Raw genomic sequence first — 25,070 nt, 5'->3', positions numbered from 1 at the left:
TCTTTGATCCACGCGTTAAAATCGGTCTTCTCGTTGAGCTGTAAGCTGGCCTAGAGATAAATACACTGCTCAATGGGCATTGGGAGGGAAAGCAAGGAAGGCCGATTATTTATTCCTGGATATTGGTAGCTAGCGAGGATGGATTGACCTTACGATCGCAACGTTGAAGTTTTGTTGTTCTTCTAGTACTTTTAGCAATCTTGCTCATAAGAAAAAGAGAAATACTAAAAATTTATACTCTTACAAATACAGTGGTAAATTACATCATTATTATATTCAGTAATTAAATATACTATACTTCGATAACTCTACTCTAATTGGTTGTGAAAATGCCGAGGTTGAAGTTTATAGGTAATCTAACATCCGAATGGGGAGGGGTTCCAACCGAGCAAATGACAAATGCAGGTCTTCGACCTCATATCTCAGTGAAAACATTGGAAATTTAGAATACATTTCTACACTGCAACATAATTATTCAATATACAGGACACCATGACACAGATCGACTTAATAGCAATTATATATCCTAAGGAGGGAAAAGCAGATAGAGTGAGCAGTGAACTCCCACCCGCCCATTCCGTTTCCTCAAAACCATTAACCCCTATCTTCACTAGGTTGCCGAACTCCTCAATGAGATATCCCAATACATCAAAGCAAACGAGCCCGGAACATTGAAATATGAGATTAACAAGGAAGTTAATAAAAAGTCTGGTGCTGAGGAAATTATTCTAGTGGAGAGGTGAGCATGTTATACATACATTGTCTGCGCTATCAACACATGAATCATGAGACTAATCAATGAATTACTAGCTATAAAGATAAGGCTGCGATTACAGCTCATGGGGCTTCAGAGGCATTCAAGGCTTTTGGGAAGAAGTTGATGGATGAGGATGTGATTGCTAAGCCTATGCAATTGAAGTTTTTGAAGAATGTCGGAGGGTTCTCTTCGAGGTTGTGAGGATGAAGGGAGCGGATGGTAGCAGACTTGTACTTGACGAAGAAATTGGGGAGTAGTTGAGATGTCGCGGGTAGATGCACATACTTTATAGCTAAAGTCAATCGATGTTTAGATGTGTGCGGTGCCACGTGACGGGACAGCGACTCGGTGGTTGTCGAATTTTGTTGAAGATTTAGATTGGAATGTAAAGCGAAAAAGCGTATCACTTTTTATCACTTCTGTGTGTTTGAATCATTCATCAAGGATGCCCCCCATCATGCGTTTGTTCGTTCTATTTTGCTTTCCAAGGCGAAATGAAGAGTTGTGTCAATCGGCTTCGGTCTGCTCATGACCCAGTCGTTACTTCCCTATTCAAACTCGTTACCATGGTTATCGATAACCAGGCATTCATCATCTTTAAATTTCAAAAACTTAGAGAGCTCTTTTCTTTTCGCGTCTCTGCACCTCATCTTCAATTGACTTCTTTTTTATTCGATTCAGCAAAATCCTGCAATTTAATCATGGAGCACGAATGTGAGCAACAGCACTTTAGCCCACTGGTTTTCACTTCTCACACAGGAAGAGTATTCCAGGTGGATATTGATGAGATTTTGCCATTATCGCCAAAGCATGGTAGATCCAACAGCATAGTGTCAATTGTCGAGCTGAGGGCTTCGTCTCCATCCCCTCCGGGGCTTCCTCTCCTAGGAGGATTTGATGGCCATGGATCTGAGAATCCACAATGTCCAAAGTATGTCCTCAATTTGAACAATCAGTTAAGAATTATCATCGCAGCATCAAACTTTAGTATGCCTGTTCAGATACACAAAGGCAAACGGAAAGCGCACCTGAGCAATGGTATGCTAACAAACTTGTAGAATTGAACCTTCGCACCATCGAAGTCGTCCCTCATGCGGAGGCTCCCCTCTTATTTCCATCTCGACTCCTGGCCAACTGAGTCAGGAAATGTCAAATTTAAGCATACAATCATCATCACCTCGCAAGAAGCAAGCACAAAATTCCTTATGTGATGACTTCGAGGAAAATGAGGAGTTTGATGTCTGCAGGGCTTATATGGTTTATAATGAATATGGCGAACTGGTCGATGCTCATAGCCATCTTCAAACCCGAAATACTCAGGATTTATCTGTCACTGAAATATTGAGATTGATTAGAAAGGCATATCACCATGATGTTAGTTCTTCTTGCATCCTCGACTCTGTGGGACTTGCAATAGGCATTGTTGAAGCTGGCTTGGTCCTTTTATGCTGACTTCGTAATCACAGTTTAGAGCAAGAATGAACGATATCGAACAGATCAAGGGGCAAAGCTCATTGAGCTCAGAAAAGGGCAATTTGACATGGGAGGAAAAGTTGTCATCTTGGGAGTACAACCCGAGCGCATCTGTGAAGACTACGCCGGTCAGTGGAGACCTAAAGACTGTTCCTGTATATCAAGGACCACCTCGTGTCTTGGAGGTATGTATTACCTGCCGTCTATCAGCTCTGTTTTAATCCATTTAGATTGGTTGCAGTGATGGCAGTTGGTGCTTCAAGGTCAAGGAGGATCAGCCTGATTGGACTGTGGAGGGAGTCGATGAGACAGATCACTGGTCTTGTGTGCAAAGGGACATTCAATTAAAGTATAACATCTTCTATTTTCAGAATCAATTCTGGTATCCAGCATGCTAATCAACAATAGGGATTTTATCATCCCAGCTCCGGAGATGGATGTGTCAGATTACTTTAGCCGTGTTAATTCCTCACAGACACAGACCGCTCCGGATTTCAATGTTCGAAATCTTAATTGTCTCCTAGCGCATCCAGATCCTATTCCACACAATCTATACTCCTTCATCCGTGGAAGAGATGTGTTCGATAGAGTTGAAAGCTACAAGAGTTTCCTAGATGATGTTCGCTTGTGAGCAACTTCCTGCGAGGTATAGAGATGTACCAGATATAGATACTAACATTTGATAGAATTCTCCAGCCCGGTGGTGTTGTAGAGTTCCTTGAAGTAGATCCTAGGCCGAGGTCCAAATTGGCAGGTCACACTTCTATTAGACGTGGAGATTATCATCAGAGTGAAGCTCAGACTGACTGGACCGACAATATCGCTGATCGACTCAAGCGACCAAATCACGATGGAGAACTTGCAAAGACTGTGCCAGGCTGGATGGAAAGAGTCATAGAACGTCATAAGGCGATACTTCGTCCACGAGGTGGAATTCCTGCGATTAAGCTAAAGTCTTGGCTAGAAGGGGCGGGGTGAGCTTATTGATGTGTATCGTGTGGGCAAGCTAATATTATATAGGTTCTGGGATGTGAAAGAGATTGTTCATCGATTACCTGTATGTGGTACCACAATTCCTGGGCAGCGATTGAAAGACTTTATTCTATACCAGATTGGGCTGGAGAATGATATACCACAGGTACCACTTTCTTAGAAACCTTGACTTTTCGCTGCTGATTGAAATTTTAGCTTCGCGAGAGGTTATTACCTGTTGAAATTGAAGAGATCGAGAGCGGCAATTACTACCTCACTCTGCACATTGTAACAGCACGCAAGCCACGCTCACCCCGAGCAGGCGATCTTCTCATGGACGGCACCAGGCAGGAAATGACGGATATAAAATATGACCAGATGGCCCGAGGCAATGAATTGAAGAACCAAGCGGGATGGAAAAGGTTGTCTTGAGAAAGAAACGGCCTTCTACCTTATATACGCTAACCTATTTGGATAGATTCGAGCTGGGTCGTATCTCTGAAATGATGACTTCCTTCGAGGAACATCATCCTGGAAATATTCCCAACTCGTCACCGCTCTCTCACCTCCGGGAGCCTGATAAATCTGGGGCGACGGCAGGGTTTTGATGAAGTATAAGTATGAATTGACTAGGGTGATAGGTAGTTGATGACTAGAAGACGGAATATGGGCATTACAAAGCGAGCCTGTGCTTTCATGATATATCACACAAGTTTAGCTGGCGAGTTAGAAACAAGAGCAGCTTAGGGAATGATCATTTTTCAAAAATCAAAAAAAGGTAAAAAAAAAAAAAAAAGAACACTATGTGGCTATACTGTTTGATCCAGCGCGTCACCTATGCACCCGTTGAGATTTCGATAAATCTAATTATTGCTTGATCACCTAGTTGTCTGTTCTGCTCTGCTCAATGTCCAGATGATGCAAGCACGAGATACCACGTGAACGTGAACTTTAGATTTAGGTAGGTAGATAGAGATAGCTAAGGATATGTAAGTAGTACAATCAGAACAAGAAGCCTTTACAGCGCTACTCATTCGCATTCGCATTCGCATTTTCCTCCCCTTCAACCGCTCGCTCTAGCTCTCGCTTTCAGTTGTGCTTGCTCGCTCGCTCTTAATGCCCTAACAAAACCCTAAAAAAAACCATTTCTCCTATACCCAAGAAAAGAAGCCGTTTCGCCGTACCCAATTCGAGAGGAAGGGGAAGAGAAGAGGAACAAAGAAACATGGCAACGCCGGTAAATGCAGATGATGGTAGATTGGTAAGGTGAGGTGAGGTAATGTGGTCGGTACGGAAGAAAAATGTACGAGATAGATGTTTGATGATAGATTTGAGGACTAGTGGTTGTGGTTTGATCTTTATATCTTTTGCGCTTGCCTGGGAAAATTTCATAGCTTTGCCGTAATCGTATCGTATCATATCGTTGGGGTTCAATATCGTTAGATCTAATATATCATCGAAGGTTGCTTTCGTTTCCTCCTATCGTCAAGGAGACTGAGTCTACTCTTTGCTTGCTATTCCATCCAGTGAATTCAATTGGTTTATCATGATGATGATGATGATGATGCTGCGTAGAATCGTTCGCCGAGGTGGATTACCAGCCCCATACCGTGGCTAAGAAGTGTGCCATATTCACACGTTTGCCACGCATTTCGACCATCCATGGGTGCTCCAACATTCGCCAAGGAGAGGCGCGACGAGTAGGATCTTTTTCGAGACTGTGATTATAAAGTTAGCATGAGTTAGGTCTTGAAAAAAAAAAGGAATGACATACCAGCACTCGATGAAGTACTTGAAACTGTCACTCCATTTGATACCAGCATCCGGTTCATCCTTCAATTTTGGAATAGGTTGTCGAACAATGTATGTTAGGAGATCAATCAATCCAGCTCGAGGCTGCATTTCTGATCCATCTGCTGGGAATGGGAAGCGATGTTGAGCTACCTCCAAAAGGGTGACACCAGTAGACCATACGTCGGAAGTGATAGTGTACGATTGACCAGTAATACGTTCAGGCGCCATGTAGTAAGATGTTCCGATAAAGGTGTTTGCGTCGCCCTTGGTACCGAACTCACCACTGACACCGAAATCACATAGTTTTACCTGGCCATCGCGACAGAGGAGAATATTGGAGGGTTTGATATCTCGGTGAATAATCTTCTTTCCATGGAGATAGGTCAGACCGTTCAGGACACCTTCAGCAATCTTTCCGAGAACCTTTTCACCAGTACGGCCACCAAGTTTCTTTACTTCACGATATATTGAGTCGAGAGAACCACCTTCACAAAACTCCATGGCAATGGAAATGGTAGCCGTTGAGGGTTCGACGAAAGCCCCATAGTAGCGACAGATGTGCTCGTTATCACAACCTTTGTTGAAACCTAATTCACGGACGATCTGTTTTTTCACATCGGGATCGGGATTTGTGGTAATGATCTAAGAGTATCAGTAAGCAGCGTAGAAGATATTGTGAGACGAATAAAATTACCTTCAGAGCAAAGACAGTCTTTCCACCTTTCAGCATACACCTAGTTACTGCACCTCCTGCTCCCTCTCCCAAACTCCCAAGCTCCTCGATCCTCTTCTCCATACTTGCTATCCGCCATCCATCATCATCTAAGTCTTCAACATCTAGTGTTCGTCCTTTTTCTAAACTCAGTTTATCGAATGCCTCAAGGCCATTCATGCTGCCATCCCTTTCCATACCAACACCTCCTTCACTCCTTTCCGAGTATAACGACCCGACGGCTGACGAGGGATCTGGTGTTCCTTGCGGTTTGCTCAATCCATATTGCGATGCTAATGAGAATGCAGAGTATTGTGAGCCTGCAGATGTTGGACCACTTCCCTTCCCATCCATTGGTCCAAAGCTCCCTGATCTCGAATGTGCCGCACTACTTTCACTCCCTCCACTTGCAGACTGCCCTGGAGCAGTTGGATTCCTTCCAGATTGTTCATATGGCGTAGCATTACTTCCCATCGGTGTGGCTAATTGTAATCGAGGCAGTGAAGGTCGTGCAGGCATGGAGCCAGGCATTTGTAGTGTAAGGCCTTTTGTTGCGGGAGCATTGACAGGCTTAATGTTTAGAGAAGGTGGTATAGCCAAACCCAACCTAGGTGTCCTTGCGCCGCCATTTTGTCGACTACCGGGAATGGGAGGACGTAATAATGGTGCTGGGGAAGACATTTTTGGTAACGAGTTGAGAGAGAGATTACTTGAGGACTTTGAATCAGCAGTGTTATCCTCGTATTGTCTACTCATATTACGCTTAGAGGAGTAGTCGAATGATCGTGGTGTACGAATGAAGCGGATACGGCAGGATTTGGACTCGTTGCCGTCTTCCTAAGTTCCGAATCTCGGGTTACACCGTTGCCGGTGTTCTTTATGGATTGTACTGATCTTGCGTCGGCATGCAGTCCACCGCTGCAAGAGACCGTTGCTGCAAACGAGGAGAGGCTGTCTATTATATGGTCAAGATGGATCGGAGGTCCGTCTTGTGATTGATGCCGATTTCTCGAGAGGTTTGAATGGTAAAGAATGATCTGTTAGGTATGCAAAAGGATTTTCGTGATAATTCTCGTAAGGTTGGGAAGGCAAATTGTTGGACTTTCACATTGAGTACTTGGTTGGTGTTCGAGATAATCTGCGGGTATTTAAACCGAGACTCGTTTCCGTTTCAAAGCTTATCGGTAGGAAGTGTGGGTCGATAAAATAAATTGAGGGTTGTTGGGGGGGGGGAGAGGAGGAAAATCCGTGAAAGAGGGGAAAGGTATTTTGATTATTGATTCTAATAATATTTTTGGAAATGATCGAGAAGAATGTTTTGAACTGAATAGATGAATGTATGTATGTAAAAGTATTTGAATACTAGGTAGGTAAATAGAGAAGAATCTATAGTAATAATAATTACAATAACAAAAATTGAAATTGAAATTGAAATTGAAAGTGTGTTATATTGTATTGTATCGTATTGTACTGCCTGCTGCACACAAACACAAACACAAACAATGTTGGTTAGTGAGCTAGTGAATGAATTAAAATTATGGCTGGTAGTTTTTGCTGAATTTTGTGGTGATGAAGAATGTTCAAGAGGAAAAAGAATCGATTCCTAAAACGGAAAAGGATTGGATGGAAAAGTCCGACTAAGCCTGCCCTGCTCGTACAAAAACCTTATAACCCTACAAGTCCAAGCTGCAAGGGAGTGAAATTTGGGGTCGATGCGGATGCGCGTACGACCATATCATTAGCTAAAATGGGGCCGGGGCAATAGAGTTTATGTGTAATCCATGTAGGGACAGTTGGATGTATATATGGACTGGACAAATATAGGTAGTTGATACTCATTGGTGATTGGTAAGTGGAAGAGGAGAGAGTGTTGTAGATGGAGTTGAAAGTGTTGTGAGAAGAGCGAAGATGAAGGGGCAAGTGAGAGTGAGTAGCGAGAAAGTTGGAGTGAGAGTAAGATTGAGAGTGAGGATAGACTGAGAGGAATTGAGTAGATACAACATCTAGTAAAGCGAGTACAATGGAAATTCAACAAGTATCAAATATATCCATTCATCTAATCCATCCAAATAAACCACCTTCCCATTGACCAACTGGCAACCGCCCGATTAGTTCTATTTTAAAAAGAGGATCAAAGAACCTTAAAATGTCGTTACTCGTGCATTTCTTACTGAATATCCATTCATCTATCTATTCATTCTTTGCATCGGTCACGCACCGATACTACTGCACAATGTAATCAGTTGGGGATAGAATGTAACATGAATCTTTTTACAGCATCCCAAGGATTGGCTGTCAATCAAAACGGGGATGAACTAGAATCGAGAAGTCCAAGGGACTGATCTATTTTTCGTTTGACGGTTCAACGGGTAGCATACCTAGTATGCGGCGCCAAAACTAATTATAAATTTCTATGGAAACAACACAACAACATCATCTTGGCTAACTGTCCCTTTGAAGCATAGGAAAAGCAGATCGGATAGGTTATTCGGTTAGGAAAACAATTGAAAGCTATCGTCGTCGCCGGTGTCGTTTCTTCCTTTGTAGAGATGCTTGCTTGTTTGCTTGCGTGCTTGCTTACTTCTAAATGCTTCGGTGTTTCATGGCGAATTGGACAATTAATATTCAGCCATATATCTTATTTCTCTTCGTAACGATACCTTCTTTTCAGCCAAACTCTACTCGGTATCCTCCGTGTAATGCCATAAGTGGTGAAGATTATAAGGGGGTGTAAGAATAGAGTACAGTAATAAAGGCATGAACGTGGAGAGGTAAATTGAGGGTGGTCAGAAAAATGCAGTCATACAGGGAGAGTTGGATTCTCGAAAGTCTTTTTTTTTCATGTTGAATCAACGTCTAGTGTTATCAGTACCGGTACCGGCAACGCAATGGAAGGCAAGTCGCTTCGTATATTCGTAAAAGGAGTACTAGTTCTGTTCTACTCTACCTGTCAACTCTGCCTAGTATATACACAGTACAGTATCCCATATGATCATCGTGGGTGATTGATTCTCGAATAATCGTTCTCCGAATAACTAGTTGTAAGATTACATGATGATTTCTTGGACCTTTCCCATGTAGTAGATACGACGTGTCATCTTAATTAATTCATAGGCTGCTGATATTCTGTTAGAGCTGCCTCATAGTAAGCCGCCCAAGCTGCCGGTTCCTGAAATCCCCTTCCCCATATCGGTAGCTTCTATTCACCGAGAATCACACTCGGTAGCTGGGGCACGAGATAGAATTTAATAAAAGTGTAACCAAAAGGAGATATTGACTTTCTGTTTCTTTCTTGTCCTATTAGCTCACTAAAACATGTCTTTAAAGAATACCTTAAATAGATATCTACACAAACCATCATAACATTGAATTTCGCATGCAAGATCGATTATTCTATTTCCATACGATAAAAAATTCACAGCTAGTAAATGGTAATTGGTAGTTAAATCAAGACCTTGAAGCCCCATATCCTTGTAAAACTCCAACCCGATGCTCTTATTGGCTGCATTATCCATTTTACCTCTTAGCTTGCTCCAGAAAAAGGCGATGAGCAGAGCTAAGCTTTTTTCTATCTTTAAGCGCGCGCGAATGTGCAGATAATAATCGTACAGTCAGCAAATGGTATTCAGCGAGGCCATGAAGTAAGGTACAGAAAAAAAATTAATTTCCTACGAATTTTTCAAAAACACATACAACGAGATAGACTACCAAAAATGCACTCCAAAAAATCAATACAAGGGTCTGAGACTGTTGAGCAAGTTTCCATTGAAGCGCCCGGCTCATCATCCCCACAATCAAATCACAATTCCTCATCCGATGACGAACAAGATGTCCAGGATGATATTTCGCAATCCGATTCAGATTCGTTAGACAGTCAGGCTTCGCGGAAACGGCGAAAGACATCCCAGGTGCTAGAAGATGGAGATATCCCTTTGATTGCTACTACTTCTGTTCCCTCCCGGGTAAAAGCAAAATCGCAAAACAATCTTCTCGAACCGAAAAATTTCAACAATGGCGCAGTATTGGCTCCCACGGATGCGCAAACAACGTTTGCTGCCTTGGATGTGAAGCCATGGTTGGTGGCGTCATTGGGGGCCATGGCTATCAAGCGGCCTACAGGTATTCAAAAGGGTTGCATACCGGAGATATTGAAGGGAAGAGACTGTATAGGAGGTAGTCGCACGGGTTCTGGAAAAACAGTGGCATTTGCAGTTCCAATTCTACAGAAATGGGCTGAAGATCCCTTCGGGATCTTTGCTTTAGTGCTTACACCCACGAGGTAAGACTTTGCCGTAATGAAGGGGTATCATCTGGCTGACATCACTTTCTCAGGGAATTGGCATTACAAATTTACGAGCAATTCAAAGCCATCTCATCCCCTCAATCTCTCAAGGCTGTTCTGATAACCGGAGGCTCCGATATGCGACCTCAAGCAACGGCCCTTGCACAGCGACCACATGTTGTTATCGCAACCCCTGGCAGATTGGCAGATCACATTCGAACCTCGGGCGAAGATACAGTTTGTGCTTTACGTCGAGTGCGCATGGTGGTTCTTGATGAAGCGGATCGATTGCTTGCATCTGGTAGTGTAGGAAGTATGCTTCCAGATGTTGAAGAATGCCTTTCTCTCCTCCCTCCTCCTAGTGAGCGCCAGACCCTATTATTCACAGCTACAGTCACCCCAGAAGTACGAGCTTTGAAGGACATGCCTCGCACCCTAGGAAAGCCTCCAGTTTTTGTTTGTGAAGTGGATACCCAGGCTTTGGCAATTCCTTCTTCCCTTAATCAAATGCATCTTCAGGTACCGGTAACACATCGAGAGCACTATCTGCACATGTTTCTGCTTACTGAAAAGAATTTACCGAAATCTATCGTGATTTTTTGCAATCGAACCGCTACCGCCGACTACCTCACCCATCTATTGCGACTTCTTGAGCATCGAGTTACGGCTCTTCATTCTAAGCTCCCACAACGACAAAGAATTGATAATTTAGGTAGATTCCGTGCCTCTGCTGCCAGAATCCTAGTTGCGACTGATGTGGCAGCTCGTGGTCTCGATATTCCAGAGGTCGGACTTGTAATCAATTATGATGTTCCTAGAGATCCAGATGACTATATTCACCGAGTTGGTCGTACAGCTAGAGCTGGCAGGAAAGGAGAAGCTGTTACATTCGTAGGTCAAAGAGATGTACAATTAATTCTAGCCATTGAGAAGAGAGTTGGAAGACAAATGGAAGCATGGACAGAAGAAGGCGTTAATCTGGAAACGAGAGTGATTAGGGAATCATTGAAGTTAGTGGGAGAAAAGAAACGCGAAGCTATGCTAGAAATTGAGGAAGGAAGAGAAGTTGGTGGAAAACGAAAGAGAGGCATGAAAAAGTTGAGTTGAGTAAAATAGAACAATGATACCCAAATTTGAAGCTTTTCTATATATCTAGTACTCGAGTAGACTACCTAGGATATAATCAATCTTCCCATCATTTTCTATTGGTTAATAATTTGGTGTGGTGCGATTTCAGCTGAGACCTTTGTGTAATCTACTACTGCATACCCTAGAATGCCGAATGTCAAAATGGGAACCCATTGTTTAACTAGTTGATGGAGTCTTGTTAATCAATCGGATTATTAGAATTCTTTCAATTCTGAATATGTAATCAAAAATCTAATAAAATTATAATTTTTGTATTGAAATTATAATAATATTATATATAAATTTTTTAATCTTATCATTTTTTCTTTTTAAAATAAAAATATATTTATTTGTGACCAAAAGGGTGTTTATAGACCAGCAATTGTATTTAACTTAGAATCTACAGGTGAAGAGCACCTGTAGATGGGGATAGCTACTCTATATATACACAAATGAATGGCCTAGCCGCAATGGCTAGGCAAAAAGAAGTCATATTTATTCCTCCAATGATCTTACTTTACCGATGACCATTGATACCTAGTACTTGTCAAGATCTGATCCTCAGGTTACCTAAATCGCATACTAATCTCGAGTAATCGTATCATGTGTGGACATGGTTAATGTACCTGAGGTTTCTTATATAATAAGGGTGGGAGGAAAGCAGGGATTTCCGTCACATTATTATATTTACTTGAGGTATTTCCAAAATTAATCTCTAAAAAAGAGATCTTTCAAAATACTATTTTTCTCATCTCTTTCTCTGATAATTCAAACAATATCACTCGGGAATATTTCATATATTATATAAACTACCCAGCTAGTTACTTTTAGAACCTATTAATATTTTACTATTCGGGGAAGTGCGATGCTGTGTGGCGTTACACATGCACAGCTGGATGGATGCGGGGAACCTGAGAAGGAAGGGAAGATCAGAGAAGAGTGAGGAGCTAGCTGTGCGAACCTTCCTTGGATAAATTCTCTGTTCTGTTCTGTTCTGTTTTGAATTTGTGTTTTGTTTTGTTTTGTTTTTTATCTTGACGATTACTTTGTCAATAGGAGCTCAACAAGAAAGAGAAAAAAAAAGAAAGCTCAATTCCCAAAAAATGTCCTCTTCAAATCTTTCGCAGAAGAAATTAATCAATACGTTGTCTCTGGGCGAGAAATTGGATGTCATTCTTGTTTGTACGAGTGTTTGTATGTAAACCCCGTTCGTTATCTTTCTTTTATAACTTACATCCTTCCCTTTAATTAGCTTGAGTGATAAATTGGGACTAATTAGAGATATATTAGTAGGAAATACGTTCCTAAGTCTTCTGACGGGTATCTGGCGCACGAGAAATGAGGGAAAGGGAAGTTATAAGAGATATGTTCTTCATACGGCGGTGAGGACTATGTGTAGGAGGTTGAGTCCGAGACAGATTTTGTGAGTTTTTTTGGTTTGGGTTGTTTTTGCCTTGCCTTGGTTGAGGTTTGAGGGGAAAGAATTCCATGTCTGGTTGTTCAATTATCTTCCATTTATTTTGAGGGGAAGGTTCCATAGGAACGACGGGGCTAGGAAATTATAATCACATGCTAATAAGAAACAGATACATGAATCCAAACACAGATCATGCATATGAAAGTGTTTGCAAGCAGCGGGGTGTAAAACCTATGAGTGAGACTTTAGAAGATGGAACACAGGCTCATTGGATAGGCAAAAAGGATGCAAAGAAAATACTTCTCAACTTTCATGGTTTGTCCAGAGTTCTCTCGTTGTGCTAGATGGAAAACTCGAAACTAATTTTGGTTACTAGGAGGTGGATATGTACTTCCTGCAACTTCCGAAATGGTCGAGTATGTCTTTAAGATTGTGGATGGTGCTGAGAAAGAAGGGAAGAGTTTGGCGGCCTTGTTCCTGTCTTATGGTATGTTATTCTCCTTTCTTTCTAGATATCGGTTATTATTTGCGTGTTAATATTGATCATGCATAGATCTTGCCCCAAGCGCGACTTATCCTCGACAATTGCAACAAGCTGCTGCTTTGCTGAATTATGTTATTCATACTTTAAAGTAAGCCCAACTCTGCACCTTTCAAATGATTTCATTATCATAATTCCACAAGCTGACCATATACCTTCAACTTCATAGCTATCCCCCATCCTCCATAATTCTGGCCGGTGATTCTGCAGGCGCGAATCTCGTCCTTGCCCTCCTATCTCACATCATGCATGGTCATCCTGATGAAAGCATACCTCGAGTCCGTCTCGCAGAACCACTTGATGGAGCTGTATTATTAGCACCGTGGGTTACATTTGCCACGCGCTCTAAATCATACGAGGCGAATAAATATAAAGATCTACTTCATCCATTTGCTCTCAAAATGGTAAGTCCCTTCTCAACCCTTCCACCCTCTATACCCATTACCTTCACCGTCAACTACTTCCCACTTGATCCAACATTTTCTATCCAATCTGACACAACTTCTTAAAATACTAGTGGTCCGGCGCATACCAATCTACCATTCCATCAGATAACTACATGGAACCACTCTACGCATCTACATCATGGTGGACACGTCTCCCCACAGTCGTATCCTCCATGCTAATCATAGCCGGCGAAAACGAAGTCTTCATTGACGATGTAAAAGCTTTTGCGAAGAAGTTACAGGAAATAGAGACGGAGACGTGGGGAAGAGAGTTGAAATTTGTAGTCGTCGAGAATGAGTATCATGATCAGCCTAATTTTGCGTTTGGTGAGGATACTTTGGGTAAGGAGAGGAGTCAGGGGTGGGAAATTGGGAGGTGGATTTGGGGAAGATGTTAGATAAGTATGGTCTTTAGGGTGCGGGGTACTGGGGTACTGGGGGATTGGGAATTTGGAATTGTGATGTGCTTTTGGGGGTTCTTTATTTTAGTTTCGTTTGGTTTGGTTTGGTATTAGTGTCTTTGAGAATTATTGAATTGTCATTCACCGGCTTGTGTTTCCTGGATGTGATTACTGAGAATAGAAGATTGATTAGTCTTCGTATTAGAAACTAAATCTTTTGTTTGATTAATAGTCAAAAAAAATATTTATATTACTCATGTATTTATAATATTAATATTTATTACTTGAGTATAAGTATTAAAGTAAGTATTAAAGTGAGTATTACAAAAGATATGACCTTACACAGGGAATAGTGGGAAGCTGACAGGGCAGAACTGAGGCTATATTGGGCTTTTATATGAATCACACATTGTCTCTATTCTACAGAAGTGCGAAGCTCTTCTACAGAGAGCTTCTCAATCTAGTCCTAATAGGACTAGTGCCTTGTGCACGTGCTACGCAGAAACCATTTACCTTAACAAAAAAGATATTAAAATAGACATGAAATTGAGGATTGAGGCTAGAGATTTAGAGTTTTGGTGGAGTTATGGTGGGGTTTGTGCTTTTGGTTGTTTTGAGGGGATGGGCGATGGGTGAGTGAGTGAGTGGCTTTCTTTGATGGGGGTGTAATGGTGGTGAGAGTATTCCGTTATAGTAAGGTAAATAAATATCGACTTACCTAGTGATTAATTAATTCAAATATACAGAACGTTTTACACATATTAATGATCTTCTAATAATAAATACTTTCAGTGTAGTCTGTATCGATTGCTGTTACAGCAGCGAGGAAGCTATTATCAACAGAGAAAGACGCTGTAGTAATGAGGGTTAAGAGGAATGAAATTCTGATGAGGAGGTTGAGGGAGGGTAGTGTAGTAGTGGTGAGTGAGGAATGGAATGGAATGAAGGGTGTGGGTTTGGGTTTGATGATTAGAATGAGGGGAATGTTGATGGCTCTCACATTTAGATTGATACAATATAGATTAGACACTTGAACTTATTAATAGAATCAAAATGATTGACAGCTCTTTTTTTTATTCTCCAAGAAATAAAGAGACAGGGATACTAATTGCAAGCTCAATTAATGATAATTCCAAACTCTAAACTAAACCAGAAGAACTATCCTCTTAAATCTTCCTCGCCATGATAAAATAGTGCATCTCATTATCCGTAGCTACGCCTGGAGATGGTCTTGGTACGAATAAATTACTCTTCGTGTGAATTATCTCAAATCCAGCTGTTTCAATCACATTTTTCCAACCCTGTTTAGTGAAAGCTGTCATGGAAGAACATCTAGATCCCATGAACATCATTTCGACATTTGTGGCGCACAATCCATCCGCATCATACATCGAAGGTGTTGTTTTGAAGTCTTCGGCGCAGATCGTACCGATACATAGGATTCCATTTGGTTTCAACCAATTGAACATCTTTGAGGCCATTGTAGTCATCTCTTTGCGTGACAAGCAAAAAAGTGAGAAGATGGTGAAAATGACATCAATGTCAGGCGTGTTGTTTCGAAATCGAGGAGTATATTCCAACATGTTTGCTTGTTCGAATGAGCCTGTGGGAACACGCTTGACGGATAAATCAACCATAGCGCTGGATAGGTCAAAACCATGAACATTGTGACCATAGGCTGCCATGGTATATGAGACAGGCTTTCCAGTCCCGCAACCGACATCAAGAACTTTTGCATTTTTGGGTAGTTCTAGAAGCACGTGTTGAATGAATTCCTCTAGACCGACATCGTGAGAGAAGGCATTCTCATAGACTTTTGCGAGTTGATCGTAGTACTCAACAGAAGGGAATTCTGCTTCTTCTGACTTTAGTAGACGTGAAGTAGAAGGAGCGAACTTGGTCTGGCCGATGATGGTTGAATTGAGCGTAGGTTCATCGATAACAGCTGAAGGAGGCATTTTAGGTATTAACCCTCTCTGTAAGTTTTGCTATGTGTTGGTACCAACTTGGTGTGTTGAAAGTGTAAGTACCTAGCTCTATCGTTGCATGTATCGATTCTGATCTTTAGGATAGCTTGAACCATATATAAGGGTATCTAACCCCGGCGGTTCACTAGTGTGTGCGGCCGACTGCACAGAAACTATGATATACCCAAACTTATGGTCAAGCATTGTGACATACGTGCTAGGAAAATGCAAACTTTTGCAAATTTGAATGAAGCATAGCGAATCATGCGTGGATATACTTTGGATTAGGACATGATGAGTGTTTGACCTGAGGCATTTGTTCATATGCTGGCCATGATAGTGTATAGAGAAAGTCGTGGGAACACGTTCTTTCTAGCAAAATATCTTCCGAAATCGTGCATCCGTAAGGATATTGTGCCTTTTTCGTCCGAGATATCGGAAAGGCCGGGACTTCTTGGGGAAATAACATAGAGCAAATAAATCTATTGGTAGACTACGTTTGACAAACGAACCTACCATACCACGATGAGTAAAGAGTTGTGGAGAATTCGCGAAGTAACGAGACATCGTAGTAGGACCACCAGACGAAATGCCGAAGATTGCTGGTGTTCTCACAGATAAATTGATGATCTGGATTGTAGAGACACGGAAAGCAGGCTAGGACAGGTACATTTATGTGCAACTAATTGAGTTGGGCAGTGTACCTGAACTTTGCTTTTTATCTATGAAAATTGGTTACGAAGTAGAGGCGTAGTCTTCCAAGCGTTGTATCATAATGACGAGCGCAAAGTTCACCGATATAGCAGACATCAAGTGAGCTTTTCACATATACAGTTGACACAGTCAAAGATTACTTCCCTTATGTGAATTGATGATAAATTCATAATATATCATTTGAATTGCGTGAATAGAACACTGTTGGAGTGAACATAGGATTGTGCGCTAAACAGGAGCTAGTCTCAAGAGAGTATAGTGTCAGCCCCGGAGAGCATGGGTCTCACGAGGATGAACTGACAACATCCGAACAACATCTGCTATGTCCCTCTTGGGGATGAGATTCTACTTTTATCGCTTCTAGATCTCCTGCTGTCGTAGCTTGACGGATGTGCATAGAATTACAGGCACGGAGGATGTCCGCGGGTACTTCACATTTGAGCAAGTGAATGCTCTGCAGCTGTATGAAATATATCTTTGCACATGGCAGATTCCATATCATATTTGGCAGGACAGAAAAAGATGATTCTTATGTAAGTTACAGAGCCAAAGTCATCGTTTATTAGGCAAAAGAGGGAGAATCTAGAGCTGGTGTCTTTGTGGTCACTAGATAGCTACCATAACTTGATACTCCGCAGTAGGCCGTACCTCACCGACTTCCATCATTGCGACGTTATTTTAGATTGGGGTTGGTCCTTTGAAGGCACAACAGCGCAAACAGAGAAAGAAAGAGTGTATAGGGCTCAGATAACAATCACAAGTTGGTAACCACGAGATTTTGAGCATCACGACACCATAGTTAGAGAGAGCTATGGGTCTTCCGAATGTTCCACACCTATCTTGATTATGCATATTCCCATGGTCATGGTTGAAGGATGAGCCTAATACAGGGATAAATCGTTTGGTGATGCAATCAGTGATTGGATGTCCGGCGTTTGTTCCTGGAAACCTTATGCATGCTAAATTCGGAAAGCGAAAATTAGATCATTGGTTGGACTACTGAGCAAGAGTAGCACTAAACTCCATTGATCTACATCATAGTAGAGCTTTCAAGGCATTGCTTTTCCCATACATCTATCATTTCGGAATCTATGTAACGGATATCACACAATGTTATTCGACAAGCACCACATACTGCAGATATATGTCTATCGTCGCGGGAACAACTATGATTCTGTCCGGCAGTTCGTTATACAACTGGTTTGGTATGGTGGGACTGCTCGTTGGTTATGTGCAGGAGCGCCCTGCATTGTCGGCGCAGACGTGTTCTTGCCCTAGGACTGAATCATTTCCGATTGACTACGACCACAAATTTAGTCGGTATTCTCAAGAGAAGTATGGGACTCAAAATCCTACGCGCATACTTTCTGTAAGTCTCGCATTTGAAATGCTGATATTCAAAACCCATATATATCAATTCAGGGGTTTGTGTTACTAGATAACGATTCCGCATTTATCTTTGGGACTATATTTACGTTCATCCTAGTGTCACCTAGTCCAGGTCGCGAACCTCAGTCCATCGTTAAACTGTGCTTCCTGGATTTTCTATCCATCGGTCATGTTCACGGTTCATGTTTCTCTTTACTATATTGCACGAATATGTTGCTTGTATCAATTGTTTGTCTGGTCGCCAGTACATATTCATTGCTGAGGCTGGTTATTTTTTTATAGGAGAGAATACATCTAAAATGAGGTCATCTTGACAGTCTTGGTCTGCTCACTCCATTTCGGTCAAAGAATAGTTTTTGATACTATCCCCTGGGTTAAAGATGTTGAACGTATCTATGAGGGTTGAGACTGTCCCAGCCTCATTTTGGACTAAAGTTGTTTCGAACTGCAGTGATAATGCCAACGAAAAGGATGCATCTGAACTCATTTCCCGAGGAAAAATCATAACGAGCATAGCAACCACAACGACACATGATATAGAAGGCGAACTCTAGTATGGGAGGTGGATCTTTGTATGAGCCAAAGCTCGATAAGCCCATGGGGTTCATCAAGATCTATTGTGCTTATATACCCATAAGTTCTGCACAGTTCCTCAACAAATATACTACAAAGTAATAGAGAAATCATCCCATTTCCGGACACAATTTTTCTCTCCCAGCCTCTCTATACACAGAAAGATCAGTCCATCCTCTACCTTCTTCCTGTTCTCCCCGACACAGGATCAAGAAATAAGATGGAAATTGATAACTTTTGATGACTCGAAATATAAGTGCAAGACATCATTCAGTGATCTTGAAATAGTTGAGAACGGTAAAGTTAGGCTTCAGAAACCAATTATCAGTGAAGCTCTCAACTTATAAATTTAGATGGTCGAGATTTGCTTCGATAATGATCATATCCATCTATTATTTTAAGAGATGAATAGGTGAAGATCAGAGCTAGGTTTACCAATAAAGAATAGCATTAGTCAATCTGTACAAAATCCAATCATTAAAAAGAAACGAACAACCTGTTACGATGGTAACAGCTGACTTGTTTTCGTAAGCTTGGGCCATATGTAAATCTGTTACGATTCGCTCAATTTAATATGAGATTTCGGTCACCCTAAAAACTCATATACACGCACCATCAGAGCATATGAACAGGTATGCTGGATCACCCTGGATCATCAGTGATCCTGAGTGATCCAAGAATTACGAGGATCTATATATTCAGTATGAATTCCTTCCTGTAGAGCCTCGTGCCCAAGACCAATCATTTAGTATACTCTACTATTAGTTATGAATTGCATATCATCATTGTCATTACTTAAGTCCCTGCTTGACGCCTAGTTATAAACCACCTCGAGAGCCTAGAGCACTTCCACGTGATCTAGACGGCAAACCTCGTAACAATTTTGTATTAAAACAAACTTTTTCAAAATAAATAATCTTTTTTTTAATTAAATTTCATATAAAAATAAATAAAATAATTTTAAAAAATCTATATAAAAATTTATTTATTGATTGAAAAATTATAAATATAAATTATACATTTTGATGGTTTTTGGTATGAATTATGAAATGGCTGATAGCAGTTGATTAGTATCGTACGTACCGTAGATCACCTGCCTCAAATCCTTAAGTCAACATCATAACGCACGCACGTATCCACCCATTCAACCCCACCTTCATTCCTTCTACAAAACAGAAGAGAGAAAATCTGAAGATCAAACGCACCCTCAGACCAGCTGACAGAACACACAAAACCCAACCCAGGATTATAATTGGATAATACACATCCGATCTATTACGTGCTCGAACTTTGTTATTCCTCATGATACTCTCTCTGTACAGAGTAAGTAAGATCTTACTTCTATGCTTACGGACCCATCTATCTCATGAACATCTATCTATCTATTTGACTGAAACCTGTATTGTTTAGATATTAAATAACTAGGATTGCATTTTTTTTTCATTTATTTAACTTCCTGTTTGAGTCTTTATTATTCTTATATTTTATATCTTATATATGTCTTTTGTGGAAGTTTTTGCGATTTTTTATACATCGGGTGCGAGATTCGGAATTTTACTGGTGCAGTAGTTGAGTTTGGCTCCGTTTCGATAAATACCTAGGTTAGGTTACATAGGTTTAGAATAAAGACAATGCAGGAGTTCGACATGAATGAGACCAAGGGGGAGGAAAATCGAAGTCTTCTCCCCAAAAGTCTTAGACGAGTTAGGAATGTTAGGGTCGCTAGAAGTTATTCCACCTGGCCGGGTCTTACCGTTGCTACTCTTTTTTTCGTCTGGTGGACATGCTCTGTTATATCAGGTCTAGTGGGATCTAGAGGACCGACTCTTGATATGAATGGGGACAAGTACTATGACTTTGATGAGGTTGGAGTTTGCTCTTTTTTTTGAGTGAATTTGGGTTGGTTGACGTATTTTATAGATATTGCCAAGTGAAAAACTCAACTGGCATCCATGCTTTGACTTCCCCGGATCATCATTCAAATGTGCAAGGCTCACTGTTCCAATGGACTATCATCGACCGCTCAATGAATCTGATGATAATCCTAAAGTACATATTGCGTTGATCCTGATACCAGGTAACCATACGGGACCTAGGCAATTCTCCAAATCACCGTTACTATTGAATCCCGGTGGGCCCGGAGGTTCTGGTACACTATTTGGTTTGACAGCCGGACGATCAATTCAGAGCATTGTTGGAGAAGATCAAGATGTGATTGGATTTGATCCTCGAGGTGTTGGAGCAACGACACCACGAGCTGACTGTTTCTCGTATGGTGGGACATATAATGGAGTAGGAGATGATCAGGCACGGGGAGATTACCACAGAACACTTTTTGCCGCCACAGGGCAAGGGATTGGTCTGGCTAATTCGAGTTCAACGGCGTTGCGGTATCTTGATGCACGTGCAAAAACTATTGCGAAGTTATGCGCGGAAAAGGATTCTCTGAGTGGAGATAATAGCATCTTCCGACATGCGGGGACACCGAGTGTTGCAAGAGATATGATTAGCATTATAGATGCGTGGGATGAATGGACATCGAATATAGAAGAATCATTAGACTTTGATTCTGCCGATCTTGATCCTTCTGATGAGAAAGAATCCTATGATAATTCCCAGGAAGCAGGTCTAGAAACAAAGAGTAAGTTACTGTATTGGGGCTTCAGCTACGGGGTAAGTGTCTTCGGTCTCGGAGTGATAATTGCTGATGTTCCCAGACACTTCTTGGATCTACCTTCGCAGCAATGTTTCCAGATAGAGTAGGTCGGCTTGTCCTGGATGGAGTTGTTGATGCCGATCATTATGTTGCTCCTATTTGGCGAGAGAGTCAACGCGATGCCGATAAAGTGTGGTCATCGTTCTTTAAATACTGCCAAGAGGTGAAGTCTGCATGCCAATTCTACAGGGTCAACGACCAGATAGTCGATATTGAAGAGAGGTTTAAGTCTGTTATTGAGAATCTGAAGGAGAATCCAATATCACTTGTTCTGAAGGATACCCAAACACCTTTTCTTATGACCTATTCAGATGTTAAATTGCTCATTTTCGGGGCGCTATACGCCCCAATACAGGGGTTTGCATCTGTTGCTCAATTGCTTGACAATCTGGAACGTAGCCTCGGTGATTGGTTCGAGTTCACTCCAACCCCGCTGTCATACGATCTCAAACCTGTCTGCGAACATGCTCAGCCACGGTGGAGTTATCCTAACGACGCGCAAAGAGCCATTCTTTGCAGCGACAAGAAGTACCCAGTAAGCGTACCATATTACATATTCCGATCGACATTCTAACATGTACTATAGCTTAATCATACATTCCCTGAAATTGAAAGCATGTTTAAAGACCTAGAAGCCCAGTCGACATTTGCGGATGCATGGATGTCATTAATGATCCAGTGTTCTGGATATAACATCGAAAGTATCGATCCCCCTATGCAATGGGATAACCATCCATCACACAGGCAAAAGCCAATTAAGACTGCATTTCCATTGCTTTATATAAGCAATAGCGCAGACCCTGTTACACCACTAATCGCTGGTGTGAAGATGGCCACAAAGTTCGTGGACGCGGGGTTCTTCGAGCAACAATCCGAAGGACATTGCACTATAGCTGCGAAGTCTAGATGCACGATCGAGAAGATAAGGGCATACTTCCGTGAGGGGAAAGTCCCCGACCCTCCTAAACTAAAGGGGAAAGGAACGGATTTTCTTGATGGAGATTGGGAAATATGTCCGACTAATGAATGGCCATGGCATGAATATCAGCCAAGTGCACAGATATCAAACGAGATAGATGCTGCAGAAATAGGACGGATAGATGCATGGGGCAGCATCCGTGATGCTTTCGCGCAAATTGACATTTGGGGCGCGAGGGGATCCAAGAAATTCGAGATTGTATTGTGATTTAGCGTAGATTGATATGTATTGGCTTAAGCGGGAGTTTGCTGGGATGTACATACTAGGTGCACGTGGGAATTTGAAGGAGCTACTTATCTCCCTGTCTGAATAGAATCAACCAAAGACCGTTGAATATTCAAATTTTCTTCTACTTGAAGGGCTTAATGAACGAGGCAAGCAAGACATGAATGAACAATGTCCTAGATGAAACTAGTTCGAATTTCATATTTGGGGAACTTTGACGTAATGTCTCGTGTGAATTTACAAGGCGAGGAGGTGTGTTGAAGTTCATGGTTGCCGTCTATGTAAGAAAGAACCGAGGAAGGAAGTAGTATATATACTATCAAGGTAAAACATCTTGCGAACTGGTGCCAGTTTTATATATATTCTATACTCTCATAGTAAAGTTGGTAAGATTTGTTAGTCAAAACCCAAAATCCCTTTCCCATCATCGACATAAACACCGCACAGACCAATTATACCCTCCACTACGGTGACCTAAAAGACCCAAAAAATTATTTCGAGATGGAATCAAAATATTGCCAGTATTTGCAGAACCCACTCCAAACTGTCATTTTCTTTTCTTTCCTCTCCATCTTACATTCAAGATGCCGGCGTTTGCGAGATCAGTTACTCCTTTCTTCCAGACCGCACGATCGGCGCTGCGTCAAGGTAATGCTGTCAGTCCCTTACAGCATGCTTTGAGAAGACAAAATGGAGCTGCTGTGATCAATGCTGCTCGTTCATATGCTACCGCTTTCGAGCGTTCGAAACCGCATGTTAATATTGGTATGCTTTTTGTTTGCTATGATGCTGGGTCTTTGCTAATGTTCTGTAGGTACAATTGGTCACGTCGATCATGGAAAGGTATATATATTATTGTCCATGTCGATAACCCCACGGAGGCAACAAATGCTAATGGGTCATGAATGCATAGACTACTTTGACGGCCGCCATTACCAAGAGACAAGCAGAGAAGGGAATGGCTAATTTCCTCGAGTACGGTGCCATTGACAAGGCTCCTGAAGAGCGAAAGCGTGGTATCACCATCTCCACTGCCCATATTGAATATGCTACCGAAGCTCGCCACTACTCCCACGTTGATTGTCCCGGTCACGCAGATTACATTAAGAACATGATTACCGGAGCTGCAAACATGGATGGAGCCGTCATTGTCGTTGCTGCTTCCGATGGACAAATGCCTCAAACCCGTGAGCATCTTTTACTCGCCCGTCAAGTTGGTGTTCAAAAGATTGTCGTTTTCGTCAACAAGGTCGATGCTCTTGAGGACCCTGAGATGTTGGAGTTGGTCGAGATGGAGATGCGTGATCTCCTCACCACATATGGATTTGAGGGAGAGGAGACACCTATCATTCTTGGTTCCGCCCTTTGCGCACTCGAGGGCCGCAGACCGGAACTCGGAACTGAGAAAATCGATGAATTGATGAATGCAGTTGATACCTGGATCCCAACCCCACAACGTGATCTCGACAAGCCTTTCCTCATGTCCGTCGAAGATGTTTTCTCTATTCCCGGTCGTGGAACTGTTGCCTCCGGTCGTGTCGAGCGCGGTATCCTCAAGAAGGATTCAGAAGTCGAAATTGTCGGAAAGGGAGACCAAGTTATCAAGACAAAGGTTACTGATATCGAGACTTTCAAGAAGTCTTGCGACGAATCCCGCGCAGGAGACAACTCCGGACTTTTGCTCCGTGGTATCAAGCGTGAAGATGTCCGACGTGGAATGATCATTTCCGCCCCAGGAACCACCAAAGCACACACCAAATTCCTCGTCTCAATGTACGTCCTCACCAAGGAAGAAGGAGGACGCCACACGGGGTTCCACCAAAACTACCGCCCACAAATCTTCATCCGAACCGCCGACGAAGCCGCTGCCCTCCACTGGCCCGAGGGAACCGAAGACGCCGACTCCAAAATGGTCATGCCAGGTGACAACGTCGAGATGCAATGCGAGATTGAGAAGCCCTGCGCCATGGAAGTCGGTCAACGTTTCAACATCCGTGAGGGAGGAAGAACCGTCGCCACTGGATTGGTTACCAGAATTATCAAGTAAATTATATCAAAATCAAATCATCTCATCAATTCCATTATCTACAGTAGAGAAAGAACACCAGAATGGATCGGATGCTATGATATGTAACGTGTATGAAATGGGTGGCGTGGCAGGAAGATAAAGGAAAATTATATTGCAAATTATATTGCTACGCAATGAATAAAAAGGACATGCAATGCAATACAATACAATGCAAAGCAACAAAAACGCAAGACAATCAAATAAATTGTGGATGGAAAAACTAGGATGAAAAAGAAAGAAATGGAAGAAAGCAAGGGAAAGGAAGAAAGATGACAAAGAAATGAATCTCCCATTCACCAAATTTATTGTTTGTATATTTGAACGATGAAAGTTAGTTCGTCTATTCAATCGATATCACACTTTGTAAATTTCATAACCCCCTTTTATTTTTTCCTTCTTTGTAGATTACAGCAGTAGCTAGCTAGTTGGTTGGGCGGGTGGCTTCTTAGCAGCGGAAAATGAAAGATAAAAACTCCTCTCATTTTGATCTTGGATCTTGGTGATTTTGTTTTGCGT

At 41.9% G+C, this 25,070-nt stretch overlaps 9 protein-coding genes across 9 annotated transcripts; 7 read left to right on the top strand and 2 right to left on the bottom strand.

Moving 5' to 3' along the window:
* Positions 1 to 492: 492 nt before the first annotated feature.
* Positions 493 to 958, top strand: SS1G_00061 (predicted protein; the record flags this gene model as incomplete). The annotated part of the gene is made up of 3 exons (XM_001597925.1): positions 493 to 549; positions 615 to 739; positions 811 to 958. The coding sequence occupies 3 exons, from the start codon at positions 493 to 495 to the stop codon at positions 956 to 958; spliced, it is 330 nt and encodes a 109-aa protein (XP_001597975.1).
* A 500-nt stretch (positions 959 to 1,458) lies between these two features.
* On the top strand, positions 1,459 to 3,810 carry SS1G_00060 (predicted protein; the record flags this gene model as incomplete). The annotated part of the gene is made up of 9 exons (XM_001597924.1): positions 1,459 to 1,688; positions 1,816 to 2,131; positions 2,224 to 2,415; positions 2,461 to 2,579; positions 2,639 to 2,857; positions 2,917 to 3,204; positions 3,251 to 3,287; positions 3,419 to 3,624; positions 3,681 to 3,810. The coding sequence occupies 9 exons, from the start codon at positions 1,459 to 1,461 to the stop codon at positions 3,808 to 3,810; spliced, it is 1,737 nt and encodes a 578-aa protein (XP_001597974.1).
* Positions 3,811 to 4,796: 986 nt separating this feature from the next.
* Positions 4,797 to 6,389, bottom strand: SS1G_00059 (hypothetical protein; the record flags this gene model as incomplete). The annotated part of the gene is made up of 3 exons (XM_001597923.1): positions 4,797 to 4,920; positions 4,977 to 5,638; positions 5,691 to 6,389. The coding sequence occupies 3 exons, from the start codon at positions 6,387 to 6,389 to the stop codon at positions 4,797 to 4,799; spliced, it is 1,485 nt and encodes a 494-aa protein (XP_001597973.1).
* A 3,032-nt stretch (positions 6,390 to 9,421) lies between these two features.
* SS1G_00058 (hypothetical protein) lies at positions 9,422 to 11,097 on the top strand (the record flags this gene model as incomplete). Its single annotated transcript, XM_001597922.1, has 2 exons — positions 9,422 to 9,987; positions 10,041 to 11,097. 2 exons carry the CDS (start codon positions 9,422 to 9,424, stop codon positions 11,095 to 11,097), a joined length of 1,623 nt encoding a protein of 540 aa, XP_001597972.1.
* Positions 11,098 to 12,221: 1,124 nt separating this feature from the next.
* Positions 12,222 to 13,920, top strand: SS1G_00057 (hypothetical protein; the record flags this gene model as incomplete). The annotated part of the gene is made up of 7 exons (XM_001597921.1): positions 12,222 to 12,312; positions 12,409 to 12,541; positions 12,705 to 12,850; positions 12,912 to 13,022; positions 13,089 to 13,167; positions 13,246 to 13,480; positions 13,594 to 13,920. The coding sequence occupies 7 exons, from the start codon at positions 12,222 to 12,224 to the stop codon at positions 13,918 to 13,920; spliced, it is 1,122 nt and encodes a 373-aa protein (XP_001597971.1).
* A 1,169-nt stretch (positions 13,921 to 15,089) lies between these two features.
* Positions 15,090 to 15,881, bottom strand: SS1G_00056 (hypothetical protein; the record flags this gene model as incomplete). Its single annotated transcript, XM_001597920.1, has 1 exon — positions 15,090 to 15,881. The coding sequence occupies one exon, from the start codon at positions 15,879 to 15,881 to the stop codon at positions 15,090 to 15,092; it is 792 nt and encodes a 263-aa protein (XP_001597970.1).
* Positions 15,882 to 16,665: 784 nt separating this feature from the next.
* SS1G_00055 (predicted protein) lies at positions 16,666 to 18,547 on the top strand (the record flags this gene model as incomplete). The annotated part of the gene is made up of 4 exons (XM_001597919.1): positions 16,666 to 16,703; positions 17,243 to 17,338; positions 17,745 to 17,973; positions 18,374 to 18,547. 4 exons carry the CDS (start codon positions 16,666 to 16,668, stop codon positions 18,545 to 18,547), a joined length of 537 nt encoding a protein of 178 aa, XP_001597969.1.
* Positions 18,548 to 20,197: 1,650 nt separating this feature from the next.
* On the top strand, positions 20,198 to 22,468 carry SS1G_00054 (hypothetical protein; the record flags this gene model as incomplete). Its single annotated transcript, XM_001597918.1, has 4 exons — positions 20,198 to 20,437; positions 20,754 to 21,239; positions 21,284 to 21,817; positions 21,869 to 22,468. 4 exons carry the CDS (start codon positions 20,198 to 20,200, stop codon positions 22,466 to 22,468), a joined length of 1,860 nt encoding a protein of 619 aa, XP_001597968.1.
* A 602-nt stretch (positions 22,469 to 23,070) lies between these two features.
* On the top strand, positions 23,071 to 24,533 carry SS1G_00053 (hypothetical protein; the record flags this gene model as incomplete). Its single annotated transcript, XM_001597917.1, has 3 exons — positions 23,071 to 23,251; positions 23,301 to 23,329; positions 23,400 to 24,533. 3 exons carry the CDS (start codon positions 23,071 to 23,073, stop codon positions 24,531 to 24,533), a joined length of 1,344 nt encoding a protein of 447 aa, XP_001597967.1.
* Between the last annotated feature and the right edge of the window lie 537 nt (positions 24,534 to 25,070).

This window comes from Sclerotinia sclerotiorum, genomic scaffold (genome assembly GCF_000146945.2).
Source record: "Sclerotinia sclerotiorum 1980 UF-70 scaffold_1 genomic scaffold, whole genome shotgun sequence".
In the NCBI taxonomy this organism is placed as follows: domain Eukaryota; kingdom Fungi; phylum Ascomycota; class Leotiomycetes; order Helotiales; family Sclerotiniaceae; genus Sclerotinia; species Sclerotinia sclerotiorum.
This window is presented reverse-complemented; position numbering and strand designations above follow the sequence as displayed.